The sequence below is a fragment of the Festucalex cinctus genome, chromosome 1 (genome assembly GCF_051991245.1).
Source record: "Festucalex cinctus isolate MCC-2025b chromosome 1, RoL_Fcin_1.0, whole genome shotgun sequence".
Taxonomy (NCBI): domain Eukaryota; kingdom Metazoa; phylum Chordata; class Actinopteri; order Syngnathiformes; family Syngnathidae; genus Festucalex; species Festucalex cinctus.
The window spans coordinates 38,915,578-38,937,825 of NC_135411.1; the positions used below are offsets into that span (position 1 = coordinate 38,915,578).

At 38.8% G+C, this 22,248-nt stretch overlaps 1 protein-coding gene across 3 annotated transcripts in view; it reads right to left on the reverse strand.

The window, feature by feature from the left end:
* Positions 1–22,248, reverse strand: part of hdac5 (histone deacetylase 5) — a 65,972-nt gene that overhangs the window by 18,108 nt on the left and 25,616 nt on the right. For 2 of the 3 annotated variants that reach the window (XM_077534816.1, XM_077534810.1), the window contains exons 3-11: positions 7,418–7,495; positions 5,802–6,046; positions 5,495–5,639; positions 5,294–5,399; positions 4,719–4,852; positions 2,107–2,238; positions 1,897–2,006; positions 431–547; positions 64–175 (exon numbers count right to left, since the gene is read on the reverse strand). In XM_077534816.1, the coding sequence (XP_077390942.1) occupies positions 64–175; positions 431–547; positions 1,897–2,006; positions 2,107–2,238; positions 4,719–4,852; positions 5,294–5,399; positions 5,495–5,639; positions 5,802–6,046; positions 7,418–7,495 (1,179 nt within the window). Of the gene's footprint in view, positions 1–63; positions 176–430; positions 548–1,896; positions 2,007–2,106; positions 2,239–4,718; positions 4,853–5,293; positions 5,400–5,494; positions 5,640–5,801; positions 6,047–7,417; positions 7,496–19,831; positions 21,169–22,248 lie in introns of those variants that run through there. The other variant, XM_077534802.1, reaches the window with a different exon arrangement.

Consider the following 22,248-nt stretch of genomic DNA (forward strand, 5'->3'; position numbering starts at 1 on the left):
AAGTAAACATGTATTTGTGAATTTGTCTTTTAATTATTACTGCGCTAATTTATAAATGCATACCTGCGGGCAGGGAGGATGTGGAGAGAAACTTGCCAGTTAGAGCTCCACCTGCCCGGAGTGACTGAATGGCTTGACGTTCTGCCTCCTGTTGGCTTGACAACTTCTGGGAGGCCTGTGAAGTGTTACCATTGCATTTAACAAGCAAATTTGATTATTTGTTTCCTGAACACAGAGAAAATAAAACAGTCACAGTTATGTTTTAGCATGTTGAATGCTGCACTAAACTACTGTAAACTCTGTATGTGCTATGCCCGATGGAAACATAATACAAAACAAGTAACAGTATGGCTTTGTAAAATAGAAAATGTAATGCAACATTCATTCATTAAAAACCAAAATGATTCTTATTGTGCTTTCTTTTGCCTACCGTGATGTGTGTGTTAGCAGGGAGGCCTAACGAGATATTGGGCAGTGATGGCGAGGTGTAGAGACTTAGCGGACTCAATGTCCCATCAGCCCCTAGTGTCTGATGAAGGGAACGAAGCTGCAGACACACAGAATGGATACTCTACTCACAACGTGGCAGAATATGAGCAGACACATTTTAATGCTATATGTATTTATGAGTTCACAAAAAGTGACAAGACAATGCACCACTTTTTTCTGTATAGGACATACTGTATTTTCCAGAGTACAAGTCGAACTAGGCCAAAAATGCACAATTAGGTAGGAAAACAAAACAAAACAAAACTATACATAAGTCGCACTGGAGAATAAGTCACATTTTTTTGTGGGTAGTTTAGTTTACAAACTACTTGACCAAAAACAGACATTATGTCATCTTGGAAGGTAAATTATAACATTAATAAACGAATAGAGAACAGGCTGAATAGGTGTAAAATATGCTAACACATTGAAGGTTCACTGCTTGCAGCTTGTAGTCTGCAGAATATGATTTTCTTTTCGGGGGAGGCATTTGCGTTCAGTCGTTTTCAGCTGTCTTTGTAAGCTAGCGTTTACTGTTTAATATTTAATTATTAAGGGGTAGGAGATATTGGTGCATAAGTTTAGAGTGCCCTCTTGTGGCTGTCTCTGAAATTATATACCCCGGTATATTTTTTCATATATAAATCGCTCCATAGAAGTCGCAGGAACAGCCAACGTATGAAAAAAAAGTGTGACTTATAGTCCAGAACAAAAAAAAAACACAATTATATTTTCAATGCATATGACAACAAAAGCCAAAGAGATTATGTTATTGAACTGGCAACTGAGTCAGCGGTTTTTGACATCAATTGTATATATATATATATATATATCCATCCATCCATTTTCTTGACTGCTTAATCCTCACAAGGGTCGCGGGGGGTGCTGGCACCTATCTCAGTTGGCTCTGGGCAGTAGGCGGGGGACACCCTGGACCGGTTGCCAGCCAATCGCAGGGCACACAGAGACGAACAACCATCCACACTGACAAGCACACCTAGGGACAATTCGGAGCGCCCAATCAACCTGCCAGGAAGGCCGGAGCCTGGACACGAACCAGAGCCCTCAGAACTGGGAGGCGGACGTGCTAACCACTCGACCACCGTGCCACCCAAAAAGAATGTTCATCCATAAAATATAAATAAAAAATAAAAAGGAAATATACAAAGAAATAAAGAGGTTTTATAAATTACAATTAAGCTGAAAAATAGATACACACTGTAGTAAAGTGACAGTGGGTCTGACTTTTTTTGCAACTTGACAATATCAAATGACACACAATGACCGTGCACATCCCTGATAATAATGAAAACAATGATAATAATAATAATAACAACAACAACAACAAGATAGTGTTGCGTTCCTTACAAACTATTTGACTATGCCCGTCCATGTATGTTTGTGTACCTCAGTTTGTATGTTGGGGACAGAGCCAGTGTTGCCATTAGCAATAGCTGAATTTGAACTATTAGGACTGCTGGGCCCTGAACCTGGGGCGCTACTACACAGAGGAGAGACTGCAAAAGAAAAAAAGAAAAATCATATCATGGAATTTGCAACACATTTAGCCACTATATTTACTAAAAGAATCTTTCATAGTCTTAATATGTATGTAACCTGAAATCTCAATGGCTCTTTTCTTGAAGGTGCTGATGACTGTGCCATCTTTCCTTCTGAGGAGTGGAGAGCTCCGCCTCTCTGCTACTTTCTGTTTCAACCGTGAACGCACCTTCAGGTTAGGCTCCGACACTGAATAACAGAAAAAGGAGTCTGAGTGAAGAGAGAAAACTTCACAGCTTGGAGCTAATAATCTGTCTCACATGACTGATTAAACAGACTTAAGAGGAAGGATTTTTTAACAGCATAGCTACATTTGCTTTTGTTAATAGGACAACATTAAAAAAAAACACACAAAAAAAAACCCCACACACACACGCACACACACCCGGCTTTACTTTTGGACATTTTTCATTATTGCACGTCAGAAAGAAAATGTGATTGTGTTTTCTCTTTTTGCCAAGTGTCACAAGGTAACACTAGCTTAAGGCTATCAAATAGACCCTTCCAGTGTGACGTCACGTTGAAGTGCGCCCCTAGCAGTGGGGGTCAGGGCGTCAATGCGAGTCAATTAGAAAACAATCAGTGTGAGCTAGAAAATAGGTCAAACAGTTGATAAATCAGCTACCAATGCTATGGTGAACTTGTGCGCGGCTGACGGATGCTCTAATAGCTCAAACAGAGATGAGATCATTCTTTCGGCTTTCGGTAGCGATTCTAAACCAGACGGAAGACAGTGAGGAGTGAAAGACGAGCACAATGCGACTGTGAGCAAAACTATGACGCAACTGCTTTGCACCCACAAAAAGTACGAGGATATGCTCAGATCATTTTATATCAGGTAGTTTTTCTCTTTTTCATATACAGCTGGTCATAACATTAACCTCTGATTGTAAATTCAAGGCAGACGTGATGAATAAGCCATATTATCTTTAGTGAAACAATCATACTTTTTTTTGCACAAGTATTCAAGTCATTTTTAACAAAAAGTTAACGATTTAACACGATTATTACAATTAACACTTTAACTCGGGCTTGATTTCTGCTGAGGAATGTGTAGTAAACAACATGTGGTCTGTTTCTTAGCAGCTAAGCTAAGTTAGCTCGAAGACTTCGATATACAGCAAGACGACACAAACGGACACCCCGATTTAAGGAATGACAATTTACACCAGGAAAGTAGTGATCGATGTACTGTTTCAACCAAAAACAACATACCTTAGGCTTTCTTTTCCACTTTACCCCCCAACAAACTCCACTTTTTTTGTAGCTAGCGGCTCCAAACGACTGGTTTCAATGATTCGCAGTATTGTAGTGTCCTACTCGGGACGTTTTTTGTGACACTTGACATATTTCCCACCTTTTAACGAAAACGCTCGCTGGAAATCAAGCTCCCTACATTAATTTGTTATGAGATGTTTGACCTCCAGGAAGCGCTGCGGGAGCTAAGCAGTGACGTCAGCTGGAAGGGTCTATAGACTTATCTTTCAGCAAGTACACAGTCAACATAACAAACAAGAGAACAAAAGATCAAACATTAGCATAATTCAGTTGAAAAGGGAACCGCAATAGCTTTTAGACCCCTTTATCATAAGATGCTAGACAATATGAATGTTTTTCACTTAAACTTAACAATTTACTGAAACACTTTCAGTCTATTTGGGTAGCAACTTTTCCGTTTGGCACATCTTGACTTGCCAGTATTTGACTTGACCCTTACAAAAGCACTCCGAATCTGTTGGACTGTGAGGGCATCTACTGTGTAAATTGACAGCTCAAAGTTATTTCAATTGGATTCAGGTCTATCACCTGGCTGGCTAAAACTTTTGGTAAAGCCATTCATTTTGTATGGATCTATACTTTGAGTAGTTGTGTTGAACAGTGAAATGAAATTACTGTTAATAACAATTCTCCACTGAAATCTAGATTCTTTTGTACAAATGGCAAGTGTTTCAACTTTCATATCACTGTTCTGCCTTCTTGGTCCTCAAAGTACTTTTACAATGTCACCGAGTCATAGACACTAATGAATCAGGGTGGCATATGGTGTTCGCACACTGATGACACAGCATCAGAAGTAACTGGGGTTTGCATATTGCTCGAGGATACATCAACGGGTCATGGGGGAATGAATTCTGCCTGCCATCACACCAATGTGAGAATTGACCTTACCTCACAACCAAAATTTTGCCCAAACTTTAATTCTTCTATTTTATTGAGACAAAGCTTCAAGTCTACTGATTCTAACCTTGATAAAGTAAATTTCTCTCTTGTGGGACTATTAAAGGTTATCTTAAATTATGCACAACTAGTATAACTAATTAGATATGATAAACCAATTTTTCCGATAGGGAAATTCCATTAATCGATTTACTACATTGCCGTTTCTGTTTAGTGTCACAGCAGTGGCTGGACCATATCTGACTTTGGGCAAAAGGCCGTCTGGCAGTCAAAAACAGGGTGAATGTGAAGGGCCATCAAGTGGGAATTAATGCCTTGGCAATTGCATAAAATTCAGTTACATCAACAAATATATTACCAATGGGGCAAATAAATTGAATCATTTATTAGTATGATTACAAAATGAAATATGCTTGCTTGGTGAGTTAAAAAAAAAGGAAAAAAAAAAAGAGACCCTCTCACAGGGCCATGTGCACGATTGCATCCTCTACCTGTCTTGCGGAGTGGAAAGTCATCCTTGCCCTCGTAGTTACCCAGTAATGTGGGAAGTTTATAAGATGGAGGAGTTCCTGGAGTGTTACTTTGGGGTGGAGAATTTTGCTCCAAGGAAGTGTTCTGGCCTCCCCTGCGGATACAGAAAAAGGCCAGCTGGTAAGACAGTGCCATAATCATTAATAATTTACACTAGTCTGGTTTGTTGAAATGTATCTTATGGCAGTGGGACAAGTTGCGATATTGACCTGGTTGTAAGAGAGATAATGTACACAGACTGGCCACAATAAGACGTGTAGGTAACATTTTGCCTTTGAAGTATTAGTTACACTTATGAGGGTACTTTGTGGTTTGGGTTTCCAGTGGTGTAAAGCTGCATCACACTGAGAGTGACAGTATCAATCAAACGATACATTACATTTAAGCCATAGTAGTTGGTATAGCACTTGCCTTACCATTTTGTAAAATTGGTTAAAATTCACAAAAATCTAATATAATTATTGGGAAGTTTTTGCCTAAATATTTGAAGGTCCGAGGTGGTAATGAAGAATAACACTCAAGCAGAAATCCTTACCAGCACTTTGAGGAGAAGGAATGGTTCAGTCCGCCGATACCAGGTTCTTTCTTATTCAGTAGGAATTCCTGCAATTTCAACTTTACCTCGGTGCTGGCAATGGCACCTTTCATAACATAGACACAAACAAATGCAGTTGGCGCACGTGCAAAGAAGCTTTGTATCTGCATCTCAGGAGCAGAAGCAATGGCATGAACCTACTCTCTTTGCCTTTCTCCTTATTCCGAAGTAGAAGCAGCTGTTGCTCCAGTCGTTGTTTCTCCTGCTCTTCGTGTCTTTGTTGTTCCAGTTTTCGCTTCTGCTCCAGCTCTTGCTGTCGCTTTGCTGCCAGCAGTTCCTGTTGTTGCTTATGAACCAATATAATTATCTGAATGACAAATATCCCAACTGACAAGAATTGAAAATAAATTACATTATGACTGTAGTGTGGCTAACAAATATAGTCAAGCAGTGCCTTGTCCCATTATTAATAAATTGGTTCTCAAAGAAGCTCGATGTTTGTAAGTACCTTCAGGTGTTCCTGTAGCTGGACTTCGTGTTGTCTGGTTAGCACTTCATGTTTTTTCTGGAATTCAGCAAATAGCAGTTGTTTCTGGAGTTCTTGTTGCTGTTTAAGTAGTACCAGTTCATGCTGGAGCTGCTGCTCTCTCAAAGTGGTGTCTACTCCTGCAGTTCCCACAGGCAATGAGCCCAAACGAGGCTCAGTGCGCAGGTCAACAGGGCCTCCTCCACCACCTGAGCCTTCTTCGGAACCTGGGAGGCAGTGAGCACATTTACTCATTTTGGTTACAGTATTTTTTGGACTGGAATGTAAGTCACATATTGCCATAATTGTGTTGACGGCAGCAAAAGAGTTGCAGTTGGGTTTGAAATATCCGCTTTTAACTACCTTGGAAAGGTAGTGTTTGGATATCTGAGTAAATTTCCAAATGCGCCCGAAGGGACAGGAATTTTGAGTTCCAGCTGTAATTTGAACATTTGATTCAAGTAAGGAAAGGACACAAAAGATCACCCTTGATGATCTCTCATGAAGGTCAAGGGAGCCCACTAAAATATGATCTCACAAGCAGCCCGAGGTATTATTCCATCCAAGTGCACTTGGTTTGGTGCGTCAGAATTTGCGTTTCAGTCACAAGACTATGTGCTTGAGGGTATTTTACTGAGTAATGACGCATTTTAGAACCGTTTATGTTTCAGAGAATTGTAGTTTATTATAAGAGAGTAAAGGCACATAGCAAAAAACTGCATGTGTGCTGACCATGACGCCAAGGTTCATAGCAATGCCAATCAGGTTTAATCATAGAAGGAGAAATAAATATACAGTAATATCTCTGTGATCAAATTAGGAGATGGCATGAACTAATTGGCAAAAGTATCAGTAATCATCAGGTTTCAAGGTCCTCAATTTATCAAGAATGGAACAATTGTAGAAGACAAATGAAATACTCTAGCTCAGCTGCCAGTTGACTAAATGCATTATTTCAATACCAGCTTAACTCATTTGCTCCCAATAACGTGTAAATACGTTTTTTTTTTTTTATTGTTTTAAGTGTTTTGTTTTGTTTTGTTTTATTCTAGAGCATACAGAAGGCTTTGATGCAGCCTCTCAACTGCAAAGAACGGTTGCAGAAATGGTAGTTATTACACAAATGGCCAGCAGAGCAAATGAGATCAACCAGAGCCATGTAGAAAAAAAGCTCAATTACTTACAATTTTGAATAGTTTTGTGAAAACTGATGAAACTTATCTCTCTTCTAATGCTAATTGCTGAAAAACGGAAATAGATAGAAACATACTTCTGATGAAAGAAGAGACTTTAATCTTTCTTTTGATAGGTTCCATGCTTTTATAGCAATAGAACACAATATTCTGTGGACCTTGCAAAATCAACAGCCGGGAGCGAACGGGATTGTTTCTGTGAAAATGGCTGGGAGTGAATGAGTTAAAAGCTGTGTCTTTTATAAGCAGTAAGTTGAACTCATACATGTTGGTCACTAACACATCAATTCAATATTATTCCAGACAGGATTTCCAGGGTCAGCACCACCCTGGTGACTTGTCCCAGGCATGTACAATCAAGAATCAGATAGACACCAAAAGACTATATTGAGGACTGCTACTCACCACCTACTCCTCGTTGTTCACTTGCTGTTCCGACTGGGCTCTGCATGCCTGATGGGAGGCTGCTTTTCACCTCCACTACTGCAAGGGAGGGAGACAGAGAAGGTCTGATTAGTCTGGACAATGTTGTCAGGGGCACAACAGTATATTACATCACATCACCCGCCGACACAAACCAAGAGATACAGTTCTTATTTCATTCAGATATGTGATGATAATGTAAGAAGAAAGGAACGCAGCATTCTGCTGCCTAAAAATAGCCACAAGCTTTGCATTAGTTGAGTATTGACCGGAAGCCGGCTTCATATCACCCCTGTATTTCCTTGGCACCGGTTTACCCTATATTCAGACTAGAGTATGTGATTTGACTAAGTTCTACACTAATAAGTCAAAAACAAAAAACAAAAAAAAAAGAAAGAAAAAGACAGACATCGTAAGCTGCATTCACTCTGCACGAAAGCACTTGGTGGGTTTGAATCACTTCTTTGGTACTGGTTGTCACTGATATTTTTATTATGGCTCAATATTAATGTCAGAATTTTCGAATCTTACAGTACGTTATCTTTATTTTAACCCCTTCAGAATCACATTTTTTTTCCTGCTGGGCAAAATTCTTCTTCTTCTTCTTATTATTATTATAATTATTATTATTATTTATTTTTTATTTTTTATTTTTTAAACTGATTTTGATTGGGGTTATCTCATGTTTTTATTTGTTATAGTGGACGCCAGTATGCCTGTTATGTGTTGTAACCTTACCAAGCTTATATGTAACATTTTTAACATCAACATCATGCAAATCAACTTGCGATTGTGATTAGTTTGCTAGTATCCAATAATTTTTTTTAACTTAACCTTTATTTAACCAGGTCATGAACTAGAAGTGTTAACATCATCCAAATGTTGTTTTTATTGGTTAAGACACGCAAATATCTCATGTCCACTGCAATCATCTATGCCATGGTATTTGTTGCAGCATTATTATACAAAAATGAATAAATAAAAAAGAATTAAAAAAAACAATACTATCTTATGGAAAATTTAGTGCCAGGAATGCTAACCTTAAAAAAAAAAGTCAAATAAACACACTGGTCAGTGGTCAATATAGAGATCAAATAAATGCTTATTTAAACAGTGTGCAACATATTTTGTCAACAATTCCAATGAACATTTATTCACATGAAGCCAACAAATCAATATACAAACATGATTAAATTGTGCACACCGCAAAGTATTTTGTTAACCCAGACACCAGAATAAACTTGAGGTTGACAGAATAATCTGCGGCATGAAACAAACCTCTTGCCACCTGCAGAGAAATATCAAACCAGCGTATGAAAAAATAACTATCAAATTATGCAGAATATTGCCCATAATAGTGACGTGATCTGCCCTCTCCAATCAACCATTTCTTCAATCAAAACTCTAAAATGCTACTGCGTATGTTCCACAATATGTTAATGTAAACACAGAACTGATGTAACTAATTGCCAAAAAGGATATTTTTCCCCCCTCCTCATTTTAAAGCTCTTTTTCCCAGAGGCGTTGCTTGTTGTTAAGATGCATTTTGGGAAAATGAACTTGTGTCAGTTTCAAGTTACTTCAGTTTTACATTCTTTAATGGATGATCACCAATTATTTTGCCTACATGTGGAGATATTCACTGCTAAATTTATTTTGGAAACACAAATTCTTTTTCTTATTTTTTTTTTAAGTTTATGTTTGAGTGTGAATTAGGATTTGTGGGCAATGGCAGCAGGTTTTCTTTTCCAAGCATTGCTGAATGAAAGTATAAGATAAAGCATTCACTCTCAGCAGTAGGGCTGATTCCTGCATATAATTGCAAGTAGTGATGACAGAATGACAATGACAGAACATGCAGCTAAATGCGCAACTAAGGGCAGCGAAATAGATATCAGCCATAACTTGGCATTATCCTCCAAAGATGAGGTTATTTTGGCAAGTTAAATTACTCACCATCGGTTGTGTGGCAGTGTCTCCAAAGCGATGTGGAGAAAATTAAGCCGATATGCAAGGTAATGTATGTCTCCGGCCGGTGCCCTCAAAAAAGTTACATTTTATAGACCATGCCTCCTGAACCATACGTCGACGTTGCAGCCATATTAGATGTGGCCCAACTGAAGAGAGCAGAGAAGATGCCTTTATCATTTTCTCCTTGGAGATCTATCATCCGCAAGGATCATATTAGACCACTACAACCAATTTTAAGACGATATTATAATTTGCAGATTTTGTAGCTAAAACAATGGCCTCATTCAATACAGTGGACGCGCTGACGTATCGCACGGAAAAGGGCCACCCTGCTCAAGGTGATGTCACTTTCTGCATGAGAAAACAAAAATAAAAGAAAAACAACCTTCATTTAGATATCAAAACGATTTTGTGGCTCCTGTGTTTGGTTTTCTGTATAAGATGGGTTGAAATAAGGTGCCCCTAATGCCAACGCCTGGCATTGTAAGGTACCCCTTCTCGCTTGGCGTAATGTGTCTACTGCAGCATTTGTCATTATTAGCAGTCATTTACAAACATGTACATATTTTGTACGTCATTCCATTAGACAAAACCACACAAAAATGCATCCAGATTCAGTATGACAAATGTGTGAAATTCTTGCACATTGACAAAGGCCTGCAGACCTAACATTATTTTCAGTAAGGCCGTGATTGGCTGTTAGATTATCCATCCATTTTCCAAACCACCCATTCCTGACTAGACAAAATCATACCATTGTTTCTTTATATTTTTAATGTCTTAGCGATAAAGAAGTCAAGACTAGTACCGTATTTTCCGCACTATAAGACGCACCTAAAAGCCTTCAATTTTTTCAAAAGCTGACCATGCGCCTTATAATCCAGTGCGCCTTATATATGGATGAATATTGAGCCGCAACAGGTCTCGCTGTCAAGACGCTATCGGTGACCCTGCACGATCGGTGACGTGCATGCGCAGAAGATCCCGCCATCTTGGATCGCTAGCTAATACTAATACTTTACCTCAGAGAAAATAATAAAACAGCTGTTTATTCATTTTGGGAGTGAATGGAGTTGTCAGAAAGCTGGTGTGTAATCTATTCATAAAGTTTGATTGACCTATATGACTGTTTTGTTGACATTCCCTTTAGCACAGCACCATCTAATGGATGCATAACGTAACCCCAGCCTCTACTGTAGCGCCTTATATATGGAAAAAGTTTGCAAATATGGCATGCATTGACGGTGCGCCTTATACTGGGGTGCGCCTTATAGTGCGGAAAATACGGTACTTCTTAACACAATAATAGCTAATATGATTACATCAAATTGAATAAAATCTTTAAAAAAATGTTTGTTTACTTTTGTACTTTGGATTCGTGTCTCAAGTGGTAGGGAACAAGCATCTGGTGGGGAGACACGGGCCCCTTAGGTTCGCTCAAAGCCATTGGTGTGACTCGCCAGCGAGCCAGCTACTTCTGAACACGGGTAAAGATGCAATGACATAAACAAACTCAATTGGTTGGTTGGTAGAGTCCAAATCTTATGTCAGCATGTTGTTCTGTACTTTCTGGAACATTTTTTACTCCTTTTAACAGCAGAACACATGGCAACTGCCCGTGACAAAATACGGCCAAATGGGAACACTTGGCATCTTTGCATGCACATTCGCATGTAGCAATTATGTTAGCATATTATGTAGCATCATTAATTAAAAATTATTATGTTCACATTTAAAGCGTCTTCTTTATCATTCCCGAAGGGGCAGTTTTTTTCATTTTGTGTCTTGCATACCTGCATTGTTATACCTCAAAAGTGGAAATTAGTTCATTGTATTATTTTATATTGTTCTAGACTTGTACATCCATCCATCCATTTTCTTGACAGCTTATTCCTCACAAGGGTCGCGGGGATGCTGAAGCCTATCTCAGCTGGCTTTGGGCAGTAGGCGGGGTACACCCTGGACAGGTTGCCAGCCAATCACAGGGCACACAGAGACAAACAACCATCCACACACACAAGCAACAATTCGGAGCGCCCAATTAATAGGGGTGTGCCAAAAAATCGATTCACAAAAGAATCGAGATTCTCATTTATCAATCGAATCCATTTTATTTAAATTAGAAATGAAGAAGAAGGGGAAAAGGCAGTTGTAGCCCACATGCTGTTTTTGTGGAAAAAGGCACTTATAATACAAAATGAAATGTTAAAAAAAAAAAAAAAAGACACTTTAATGTCTGTATTTGTCATTTGGTTTTGCAAAGCAGACTGGATTAGATCATGACAATATTGTGCATATCTGTAAATTGAAATTATTTGTCAATCAAAATAATTCTGAATCGAAAATCGTTTGAATCGAAAATCGATTCTGAATCGAATCGTAGAAAAATAAAATAAAATAATATAATAATAATAATAATAAATTAAATAAAAATTGTAATCGAGACAATCAAAGATTCCCAGCCCTACCAATTAACCTGCCATGCATGTCTTTGGAATGTGGGAGGAGACCGGAGTACCCGGAGAAGACCCACGCAGGCACAGGGAGAACATGCAAACTCCACCCAGGAAGGCCGGAGCCTGGACTCGAACCCGAGTCCTCAGTACTGGGAGGCGGACGTGCTAACCACTCATTCACCGTGCTGCCCTCTTGCTGTACAGTTGAGTAAAAATTGTTTTAATAATTTTCGGTGCTTGAGTTCCATTTATTTGGTTTTAACATTTAATCATGTTAAACTACTCAATAGTTTCTTTACCTTTCAGTACAGATGCTTTTATAACAGGCAATTTCAAAAGAATGTAATACAAAAAATCCTGGTAATAATCGAGATCAAATGATATTTCTTTTTTTTTTTTTTTTGCGTGTGTCTTATTGTGCAGCACTAATCTGCCGACAGGTCAATATTCTCTCCAAAATATATCGACCTTTCTTTTTGGATAGTAAAAAAAAAAAAGAAAAAAAAAAAAGAAAGTAGTAGAGTATTGTGTGAGATTCCACACAGACGAGACAAGCCAAGACTCAGCAACTTCCGAATAGACATCCCCAATTAACTTATCAGCTTCTGTAAGCTACACTTATCATTGGACATGTGTGTTAGTGTGTAAGATGGGACTTTTGAGAAGTGAGCCAACACTGACCCTGATCTGCCACATGCTGTTGGCTACTCTCTCTTGAGCTCAGCTGATCCTTGCTAATGGATTATAGGCTACTTCCTGAAGATGCTAAAAATTATGTTAGGACATCAGGATGTTTCCTATCTGCTGGCTGGACAGGAAATTAAATCAGATTTTGGATTTAGGACCTTCTTAAGTGACAATTCGCACAGCTTCGGCTTCACTTTGCTTAACCTGTGTTTCCCAAACAGGTCTGCTTTAACTTCACTTTTACCCCCTTTTAACATCAGATTCTGTGTTCAAAATAAAAAAATAAAATAAAAAAAAAGAAGTAGAAGATAAGCTCATCAAACACCAACTTACACATTGAGGCTAAGCTTGTTAGCTCTGTCCTGACGAGAGAACGGAAAACATCATTCAAATCTTGACTGTCTCCTGTCCCGATTGACTTATTGACCTATGCGCTTGACTGTATCGTGGTATTGGAGCTTGTGCAAAAATGTGCAACAAAAAAGAGCTAATTAGAAATTGGTGAAAGATTAATTCTTTAAAAATATGCCACCTAACTGTTCCACATGCAAAGACACATAACCAAAGGATCAAAAAAGTTTTATATTTGGTGGTGTGTGACCATTCACTTGGCTCAGTCACTGTGGCTGGTGCTACTGCTGCTGAAACAGAAAAAAAAAGTTGGCAAGAGTCAAAGCGTCTAAAACTGAATGCTGGTAGATAAACACGATGTGTCTGTGAATATGTGTGCAGCCACTCACTTCTCAATTACCTAAACAAATATTCTGGTGTTTCACGGTGACGCACGTGTCTCCCTTTCCACTACAACACACACACTGTCCCGATGAGTGTGTGTATATGTGAGACTGAATTGTGAGTGTGTGTACAACAGCCCTCTTGGCAAGAGAGCAGCATTCCACAGCAGCCAGCTTCTGACGTCAAACTAAAGACATTTATAGTCTTGTAAACACACACAAACTCACACTAACGTACAGTCTGGCAAAGAGGCGGGTCGAATCAGCTTTTCAGTCAATAATATTCGCCTCTTAACGGTTCGCTATACATGAAAGTCATGTATCGGAGTAAATGCAATCAAGGATAAATTTTACATCCAGCATGTCCAGAAAGTTAATTTAAGTAGGAATGAATTTCCACTGGTATAAACCCTGGTGCTAACATAACTTTCACGACTAGAATACACTTCATTTGAATAGTATTTTCACTCTTGTACTTTGTCAGGCTTTGCTAAATAAATTAAACAAAATAAAACTTGTATAACAACTCTGTTGGAGTGTTTTTAATTATTCTAAATCTGTTTCAGTCATCAACAGTCAGGATATCAGGCCAACGATTATCAATTGGAGCTATGAAATCGCGTCGTCAGGGAATTGTCAGGTTAAAAATGACACTGAGGGGAGGTTTTGTACACTCACAGAAATATTTCAAGCCTAACTTAAGATGTATGTAATTTTTTTACATGACTGAGTCATTTCAAAATAAGATACTGCCTACGGGCTACCACAAACCTCCCAAATAAAGCTTATATGATACATATTCATTAGTCTAATAAAGCCTATTTATTTGAAATGCATAATACTCAGTTTTATATTATTTAAAATTAATTAGTTTTGTTGTTGTTGTTGTTTTTGTTTTTTTACGTTTTTGGGATGTCTGCAATCAGTTTCATCCCCAAAACATAAAAGTGTTTAAAAAAATAATAATTGCAAAAGAGAGCTATAAGAATTATTAATCGATCAAAATATACAGAACCAACGCATCCACTATTTATTAAATTAAATGCAATGAAATTTTATGACTTGGTTCAGTTTAAAATAGCACAAATAATGTACAAAGTTTATAATAATTTACTCTGCCACAATACTCAGACGTTGTTTGAAATTAGACACAGTCCTTATGATATATAAGGGGTACAAGTGTCTATAAAAAACCTAAAACAAAAACAAATATTAAGCAAAGGCGCGTATCTGTAAAAGGTGTTAATTTGTGGAATAATTTGGGAATTGATCTGAAAAAATGTGGCTCACTTCTGGATTTAAAAAAAAATGTTTAAAAGTAAAGTTAAAAAAAATAACTTATGTCAAACTAGAGTATGGAAATTGTATATGTGAGCATGTGTATATGACTTAGATAGGTATTATGGTATATGTTTAGGAAATTCATGTATATATGTTTTTGGCAAATGTAAACATGTTTAAGTGCACTTGTATATATAACCAGGTTTATACAGTTTATTTAAAAAAATAGTAAATTAGTATTGTATTAATAATGAAATAAGTTTAAATATATAACGTAAAAGTGGTAGGACTAGATACGTTTCTAACTTCTTCCTACTCCCTTTTGAACATGTAAATTATGATTGATTGATTTTTTGTTATTGGGATTTTCTTTTCTATTGATTACTGTTTTTTCTGCTGTTTTGCTTGTTTATATGTTCAATAAATCAAAAATATATATTTATCGTGTATAGGTAACCTGATCATTATACAATTCAAACAATACACCATATGTATTTTAAATAAATACTCTCATTATTATTAATTTAGAGTAATTATACTTTATTAATACTAAATACATAAATCTGAGGATTATGAATTTCAAGTCAATATGCTTTATAAAACTAATGAATATATAAGCCTTATTTGGTAGGTTTGCGTTAAAATTATCAAAAAAAAAAAAAAAAAAAAAAAAAAAAAAAGTAAATGGGAATTTCCATCCATCCATTTTCTTGACCGCTCATTCCTCACAAGGGTCGCGGGGGTGCTGGAGCCTATCTCAGCTGGCTATGGGCAACAGGCGGGGTACACCCTGAACTGGTTGCCAGCCAATCACAGGGCACACAGAGATGAACAACCATCCACACGCACAAGCACACCTAGGGACAATTCGGAGTGCCCAATTAACCTGCCAAGCATGTCTTTGGAATGTGGGAGGAGACTGGACTGCCCGGAGAAGACCCACGCAGGCACAGGGAGAACATGCAAACTCCACCCAGGAAGGCCGCAGCCTGGACTCGAACCCAAGTCCTCAGTACTGGGAGGCGGACGTGCTAACCAGTCATCCACCGTGCTGCCGTAAATGGGATTTGTCAGGTAAAGAAAATTACACGCAAGTTAGGCTTCTATGAGATTACAAAACCTCTGTACTTATTGTCATTTTTAACCTGAAAATTTAAATCCTGTAAATAGGAATTTGTCATGTAAAAATTAAATAAATAAATAAACAAACAAATAAGTAAACAATTTTAAATTACCGTAGGCTTGAAATATTTCTGGGAGTGTAGTCTCAGATTGTAATTTTGTCAACAAATTAATTCTCTGTCATTCTGTTTCTTTTTCTGTAATTTCTACTTCCCCGTACTGCTGCTGCAGAGTGGTATTTTGGGAAAACAATATTCATCTTTCCTTTTCTTCTCACTTTCCTTGCCCTGTTTATTCTGCACTGCTAAAGGAAAATAGGTACTGTGACGTCAGCCCTGCGAAACAGCAGAGACACACACACTGAGGAAGAACGAAAAGGTAAAAATAGTATAATGGCCGCATGTGCTTTGGACAAATTAAAAGCCTAGAGTCAGAGAGAGTAGTTACATGTGTTCTGTTGCTATAGGGACAGATGGGTGGGCCAGATGCATTACGGGATGGCTATAGGTCATCGAGCGAGATGATGTCTTGATGTTTTGTTACATAAAACTTAATGTCTGTGGCAACAACCACTTAAACTTAATACATATCTCAATGAGAACACCTTCTCCAGCACTCACAATCATATGAACAGTTGGTATATATTTGATGTGGATTTATCCATACCACAATTCAATGCCAACACCAAAATACTTCTTTAATGATGTTTTAAAGAGATGTACTCGATCTATATTTGGATTTTACAGTTTGAGCCCTTTCTGTCTTTATTCGCTGTTACCATTAATACTATTGACAGCAGAAGACGTTGGAGGTCATTTGGATTCAATTATATGCTTCAATTTTCTGCACCAAGTTACCCATTTAGGGCAATATTCTCCTCTGTGCTTAATTAAACTAAAATTTAAAAAAAGCTGCGCAACTACATACTTTCTGGCTACACATATTCCACATGACATTCGTGTAACGTGCACTCTGGGTGAAGCAAACCTAATATAGGGGCGTTCCTTGTCAAATCTAGTCATCCGTACATCCTCTCACCGCCTTAATACACATTTTCTCTTACGCATTCCACAAACTGTAGTAAATCCAATGCCCCAGGAAAGTGAAACATCATATTGCACTTAACAGTTTTACAATATATGCGGCCACATTATAAGGCGCTTCCAGAAAACTATCAAATAACTAAAATAATTTTATATATATTTTTTTTTATTGAACTGGTCCAACCATTTTAGCGGTGATATACTCTGGCTGAGAATATTGACGCTAGCAGACTTTTTTCACCTCCAGGTGCAAGAAGTGATTCTGCAAGTGTTTTTGAAACCACTGGGATCCTCACTATTACATCAATTACACTTATGGCAAATGGCACAATGGTGTGGTACATGTTATATCAATTGTTTTTATTTGTTTTAATGCCATTCTGTCAAAAGATGTCTGTAGTCAAGTGACTCTGTGGTGCAAAAAAAATTCATATGCACAGTATCTTGATCAGTTACTTTTTGCCTGATTAATTTTATCCAGATAAATAAAAAATGCTTTTAAGGAACATTCTTCTCTCTGGTGTGTCAAATTTAGAAGACATTTATTTCACTTTGCAGGGAATTGAACTCTTCACACTTGTAGGACAGGTAATAGTAAAAAGCACAATCCATGAAGTTGACCCCTCCTTACTTTCATGTTCACTACAACTACATCAAGTCATCAAGGTAGTCAAAGTAAGTCGATTTCATTTTAGTTTTATTTTGTCTTTTTCAGCTAACCTATCTTTTTTCATCTTTAATTAAGAACAGTTAAGAATAAAACATTGCCTTTAAAGTTAATAAAGGTCTTATGATGGCAACAGTTTGAGTCAGGAACAGATTATTTCAATTTTAAGGGTGTCACGATTTCGATTTTTTATCGAAATCGATCGAAATTACGTCACGATTTCGAGCATCGAAATAGAAGAGAGGACACACGATTCGATGCCCCCCCCCCCGCGCCCGCCGCCACCGCCGCCACCGCCACCTCCCAGGAAAGCAAATGAGACGCAGCCATTCAGCTACTAGCTAACGGCACTTGTTAGCTGACTTCTCCTGCAGTCATGATGGCAAGCGCGGACAGACACAGCAATGGTGCTTCAAGCCGCTCCCGCTTCTCTCGTCACCAGTTTGGAAACATTTTGCGTTCCCGGTGAGTTATGTCGACAACGTTCACGTTGTCGATAAAAAGACCACAGTTGCAAGATATGCTATGTGCGCGTACTGTACTCGGCCACGGTGTTACGCCCGGCTCGTCAAGGGGAAGGGAAGTAACACAATAACAGAAAATATAGAGTAGATAAACACGGGTCGACTTTAACATCTGAGTAGTTTTAATTGAAATTTCAGGCAGGGGTTTGACAAGGGAGTGAAAGTGGAAGGTGAACAAATAATAACCGCATTTGACAGAACTGACAGAACGGAGGAGAAACAACAATAACCAATAGGGGTATAATACACGGATACACAATAGCGTCGCGCTGGCACAGTCGTCCAATCGGAGTGTCGCGCTGGCACAGTCGTCCAATCGGAGTGTCGCGCTGGCACAGTCCTCCAATCAGAGTGTCGCGCTGGCGCATTCAAACTGAATGGCCCGAGCCGCCAGCCGTAACAACGGGAAACACGACAAACATGACGGGACATTTACGCAGGCATCACAAAGATTTAGATTTATCAAATTCAACTAGAAGTGGGAAAACAACGGTCCAACCAACTATTTCATCCTCATTTACAGTGAAACTTCCACACACTTCAGCTCGCGCGAAACGCCAGATCCATAGGTCTATTTATAGCAGCAGACCTGCAGCCTTGGAAAACGCTGGATTCAAACATTTAATTAGTGTACTTGAACCACGCTACAGTATGCCCAGCAACTGTAAATGTTGGGATATAGTTTGTTCAGGCTGTATTTGTTCCATGACTTTGGATACAATATATTTGTACACTGTTGTAACCAAAAACAGTCAATAGATGGCAGGCACCCACTGTGACTTTTTGTTTTTGTTTTTTTATTTTTTATTTTACACTTCAGTAAGAACAAGACGGTTAACTTTATATTGTAAATAAATTCTTTGAATTTGATCATTCCTGCCTAATGTCAATTATCATATATTACATAAATTTACACAAAAATAATATGGAAATTGCATCACCTATATGTAGCCGATCTTTTGAAATAAGATTTACTGTACAATGAATAGAACCAATGATCATAGACTAGCCTTAGCCTACAGAAGCATATGCCTCTGTGTTATAAAGTGGGGGAGCGGAAAAAAAAAAAAAAAAAATCGAAAAAAAAATCGAATCGTGACCCCAAAATCGAAATTTAAATCGAATCGTGGAGTTGGCGAATCGTGACACCCCTAATTTCTAGTATTTGTTAAAAGGCATATTCTTTTTGAATACAAACAAATTGGATGTTGACCCGTGTCCCGGTTACAATTGTGGAGATTTGGAGTTTCTAGTCTATATTGCTCAAAACACCATTTCCTAAAGAACGACTTGTCAGTGTCAGAAATCAATGTGTCAATCGAGCAGGGGATTAGAGGGAATGTGCGTATGTCTTGTTCCAAATTTGCTTAGCTGTTGGCATCAAACTCCAACTCTAAACCCTGCTCACCTCAGTGCACCTTGGTCAAATGCCAGTCTCACTTTTTTTTCTGTCTTGTCACTCCACAAATACTACCCTAATGAGTCTATGACACAAGATTGAACACAAACAGAATTGGTTGCATCTGTAGCAGTCATGCTTTTTTATCTTGAAAGTAGAACAACAAAACACATGTGCAAATATAGCCTACATGGCTAGACAATAAATTCATTTATGTTCAAAATCAACAACATTCAAAAACTATTGGTAAAGCAAAAGAAAGTCATTGAAGTGCAAAAGAAGGCAGAAGAATGCAAATGCTGGCTAGAAGTGCAAGCCCGCTGAGCCCTGCCGTTAAACAACGTGAGCATCCAGGGAGTCAGCATGAACCTTAAACGCAATTAGAAATGACAACCATACAGTATATAACATCTGCCTATTCTACATATCAATGTAAGCTTTTAGGCTGAGGAACTAAAAGACCTCCGGCATACCCCCGACCCTCCCCATCTCCATTCCCTGAGATGACTCACCGGCTGTGGGCATGGCAGTGGTGGAGCCCCTGCTGCTACTAAGGAGCTCCAGGGGCTGTTGGCTGTCTGTGCTGGAAGAGGAAAAACAGGACTCCGTCTCATAAATGGTCTGCAACATGGTGCACAATCCTGACACCATGGGATGCAACAGCATGCCAAAAGAAGAGAAGTGCTTCTATTTGCTCACAAAACGAGTCCGTTCCTTTTCAAGAATACTGCCATGTATTCAAGAAGTGCAGGTTACTCATTTTGGGAGGATATGAGTAATCACAAGCTTTTTAAGTTGAAAACTGCTTTTCTAAATAATTCTCGCAACTGCAAAAATGAATTGGGAGATTCCACCGAAGGATCCATAAAGAAAGTTGTGTAATATTCTCCAAGTCTTTGTTGAATTTTAAGTAGCTCCTGAATCCTTCAGTCTAGTTTTATCCTGAAACAGTTGCTCATAAGATCCTCTTCTATGATGCAGCCTCCAGAAAGTCCTTCCTTGTCTCAGCAAAAAAAAAAAATCAATGAAAATTAAAGTATGAATTGGAAGATGACCGATTGTAGCAGACTCCTTAGAATAGCCCGCACTTAGTTAGGATTGTTGTTTCTATATCATCTGGAGTCCAGATCCACACAGCGCAAGTTGTTTAACATGCAGTAATGGCTAGTAAGTTGTAGAATGTAGTAGCCACTTTTTCAGATCAGAAAGTTTGCCTCCTCTGGTGCAACCAATCCAAGTCTTGACCGAACAATGCGAAGAAACCAGACTATAAGGAAATCACCGAAACCCCACTTTGTGAAATTTCCATGGGCTGTGAAGTGATGGAAAGGATCGGCTCCATGTGCGCGGTTGGTTCGCATCAGGATGGACGAGCTGAGTGCTGCAGCTGCCTCTTCGCCACTTCCCACAGCTAATAACACCGCACCAAAACAGATACAAGGAGACGCTGAATTCCCCTGCATCAAAGGATCCTCACGCTGTTCTCCTCCTGTCTGATGAGAGGGAGAGGAGGAGAGGAGGAAGATAAGGAAAGGCGAGGACATAAATAGCTTTGGGAGAGCACTCCCCGAGGTTCCATGCTTCCAAAATTAGAATCAAGAGCTGAGAGAACGATAGAGAGAGGGAAATGGAAGCATGGAGGGCGGGCGAGGAAGCGAATGACATGAAAAGGGAAAGAAAAACAAGGAAATTTGTGGCAGCAGAAGACGAGCGGCAATACAATCCTTCCAGAAAAATGAGCACCCAAGGATCTTATGCTATCCTGTAATGCCATGGATGAAAATTCACAAAAAAAGGGCAGGCTGCTGTATCGTCAGCCTTCATACACCCACTAGAAATGAGTGCTGGTCAGACAGCTAATATTCACTGTCTGACAGTCATTAGAGTGCATGTTTGTGCATACGAAAGTCACTGTGTGACGCTCTCTGAGCTGTTGAATTAAAGGGGTGGAGAGGGGCCAGAAAGTAGATCACTGGGTGGAGAGGACGTTAAGACGGACAAACAAAGTCACCAACAGCTTTTGTCCTTTAATGAGAAAAGGGAACACTGACATTTATTTAAGTCTTTCCTGCAGCTTTCATCTGATGAAGACTAGAGAAGAGACTCTAACATGGGAGTTGGAGGGGGTGTGATAGAGGGACTGTAGATGAAAATAGCCTGCCTGAGAGGAGGAGGAGTTAGGGATATAAATAGACAGAGAGAGAGAGCGAGAGAGAGAGAGCGAGAGAGCGAGAGCGAGAGCGAGAGCGAGCGAGCGAGAGAGAGAGAGAGAGAGAGAGAGAGAGAGAGAGAGAGAGAGAGAGAGAGCGAGAGAGACAGGGGAAGTGAGCGAGTGATAGAGTGAGAGGAAGAAAGAGCGAGAGCTAGAGATAAGCCTCTAGCTCTGGGAGTGAGGCGGATGGGGGGGTATTTAGGGGATACGGATGCACACCAATGTCATGTTTGTGCACTGCACTTCCCACAATTCACCTGTTAATCGAACAGTGAAGCAGGGACTGCGACAACATATTTAGCAGAGGTGGGCATATTAGTAAATTTTCCGTCATCGTTAATCTTACTGTGCTTTCGTCCTCGCTAAATTACAGTTCAGAATAGTCACAACTATTGTAGGACTGATCCCTCTTCTTCTTTTTCTTCTTCTTCTACTAAGGTGCTATACAAATGAAGGTTACTTACTTACTTCCTAAATCTGAAATCACAGGCATTCGCAGCACAAGCAGTATCCACTCTGGTAAAGAACCACGTCACATACTGTGAAAACTAAACCAAAGAGATTCCGTAGTATTTATAATTATTTGTTTGACTCGCATGAAGATGTGTGATAGGCTTTTGACTAAACTGGTCAATTATGGGGTAGGTAAATGACCAATTAATCAATTACTTTATATATATATATATATATATATATATATATATATATATATATATA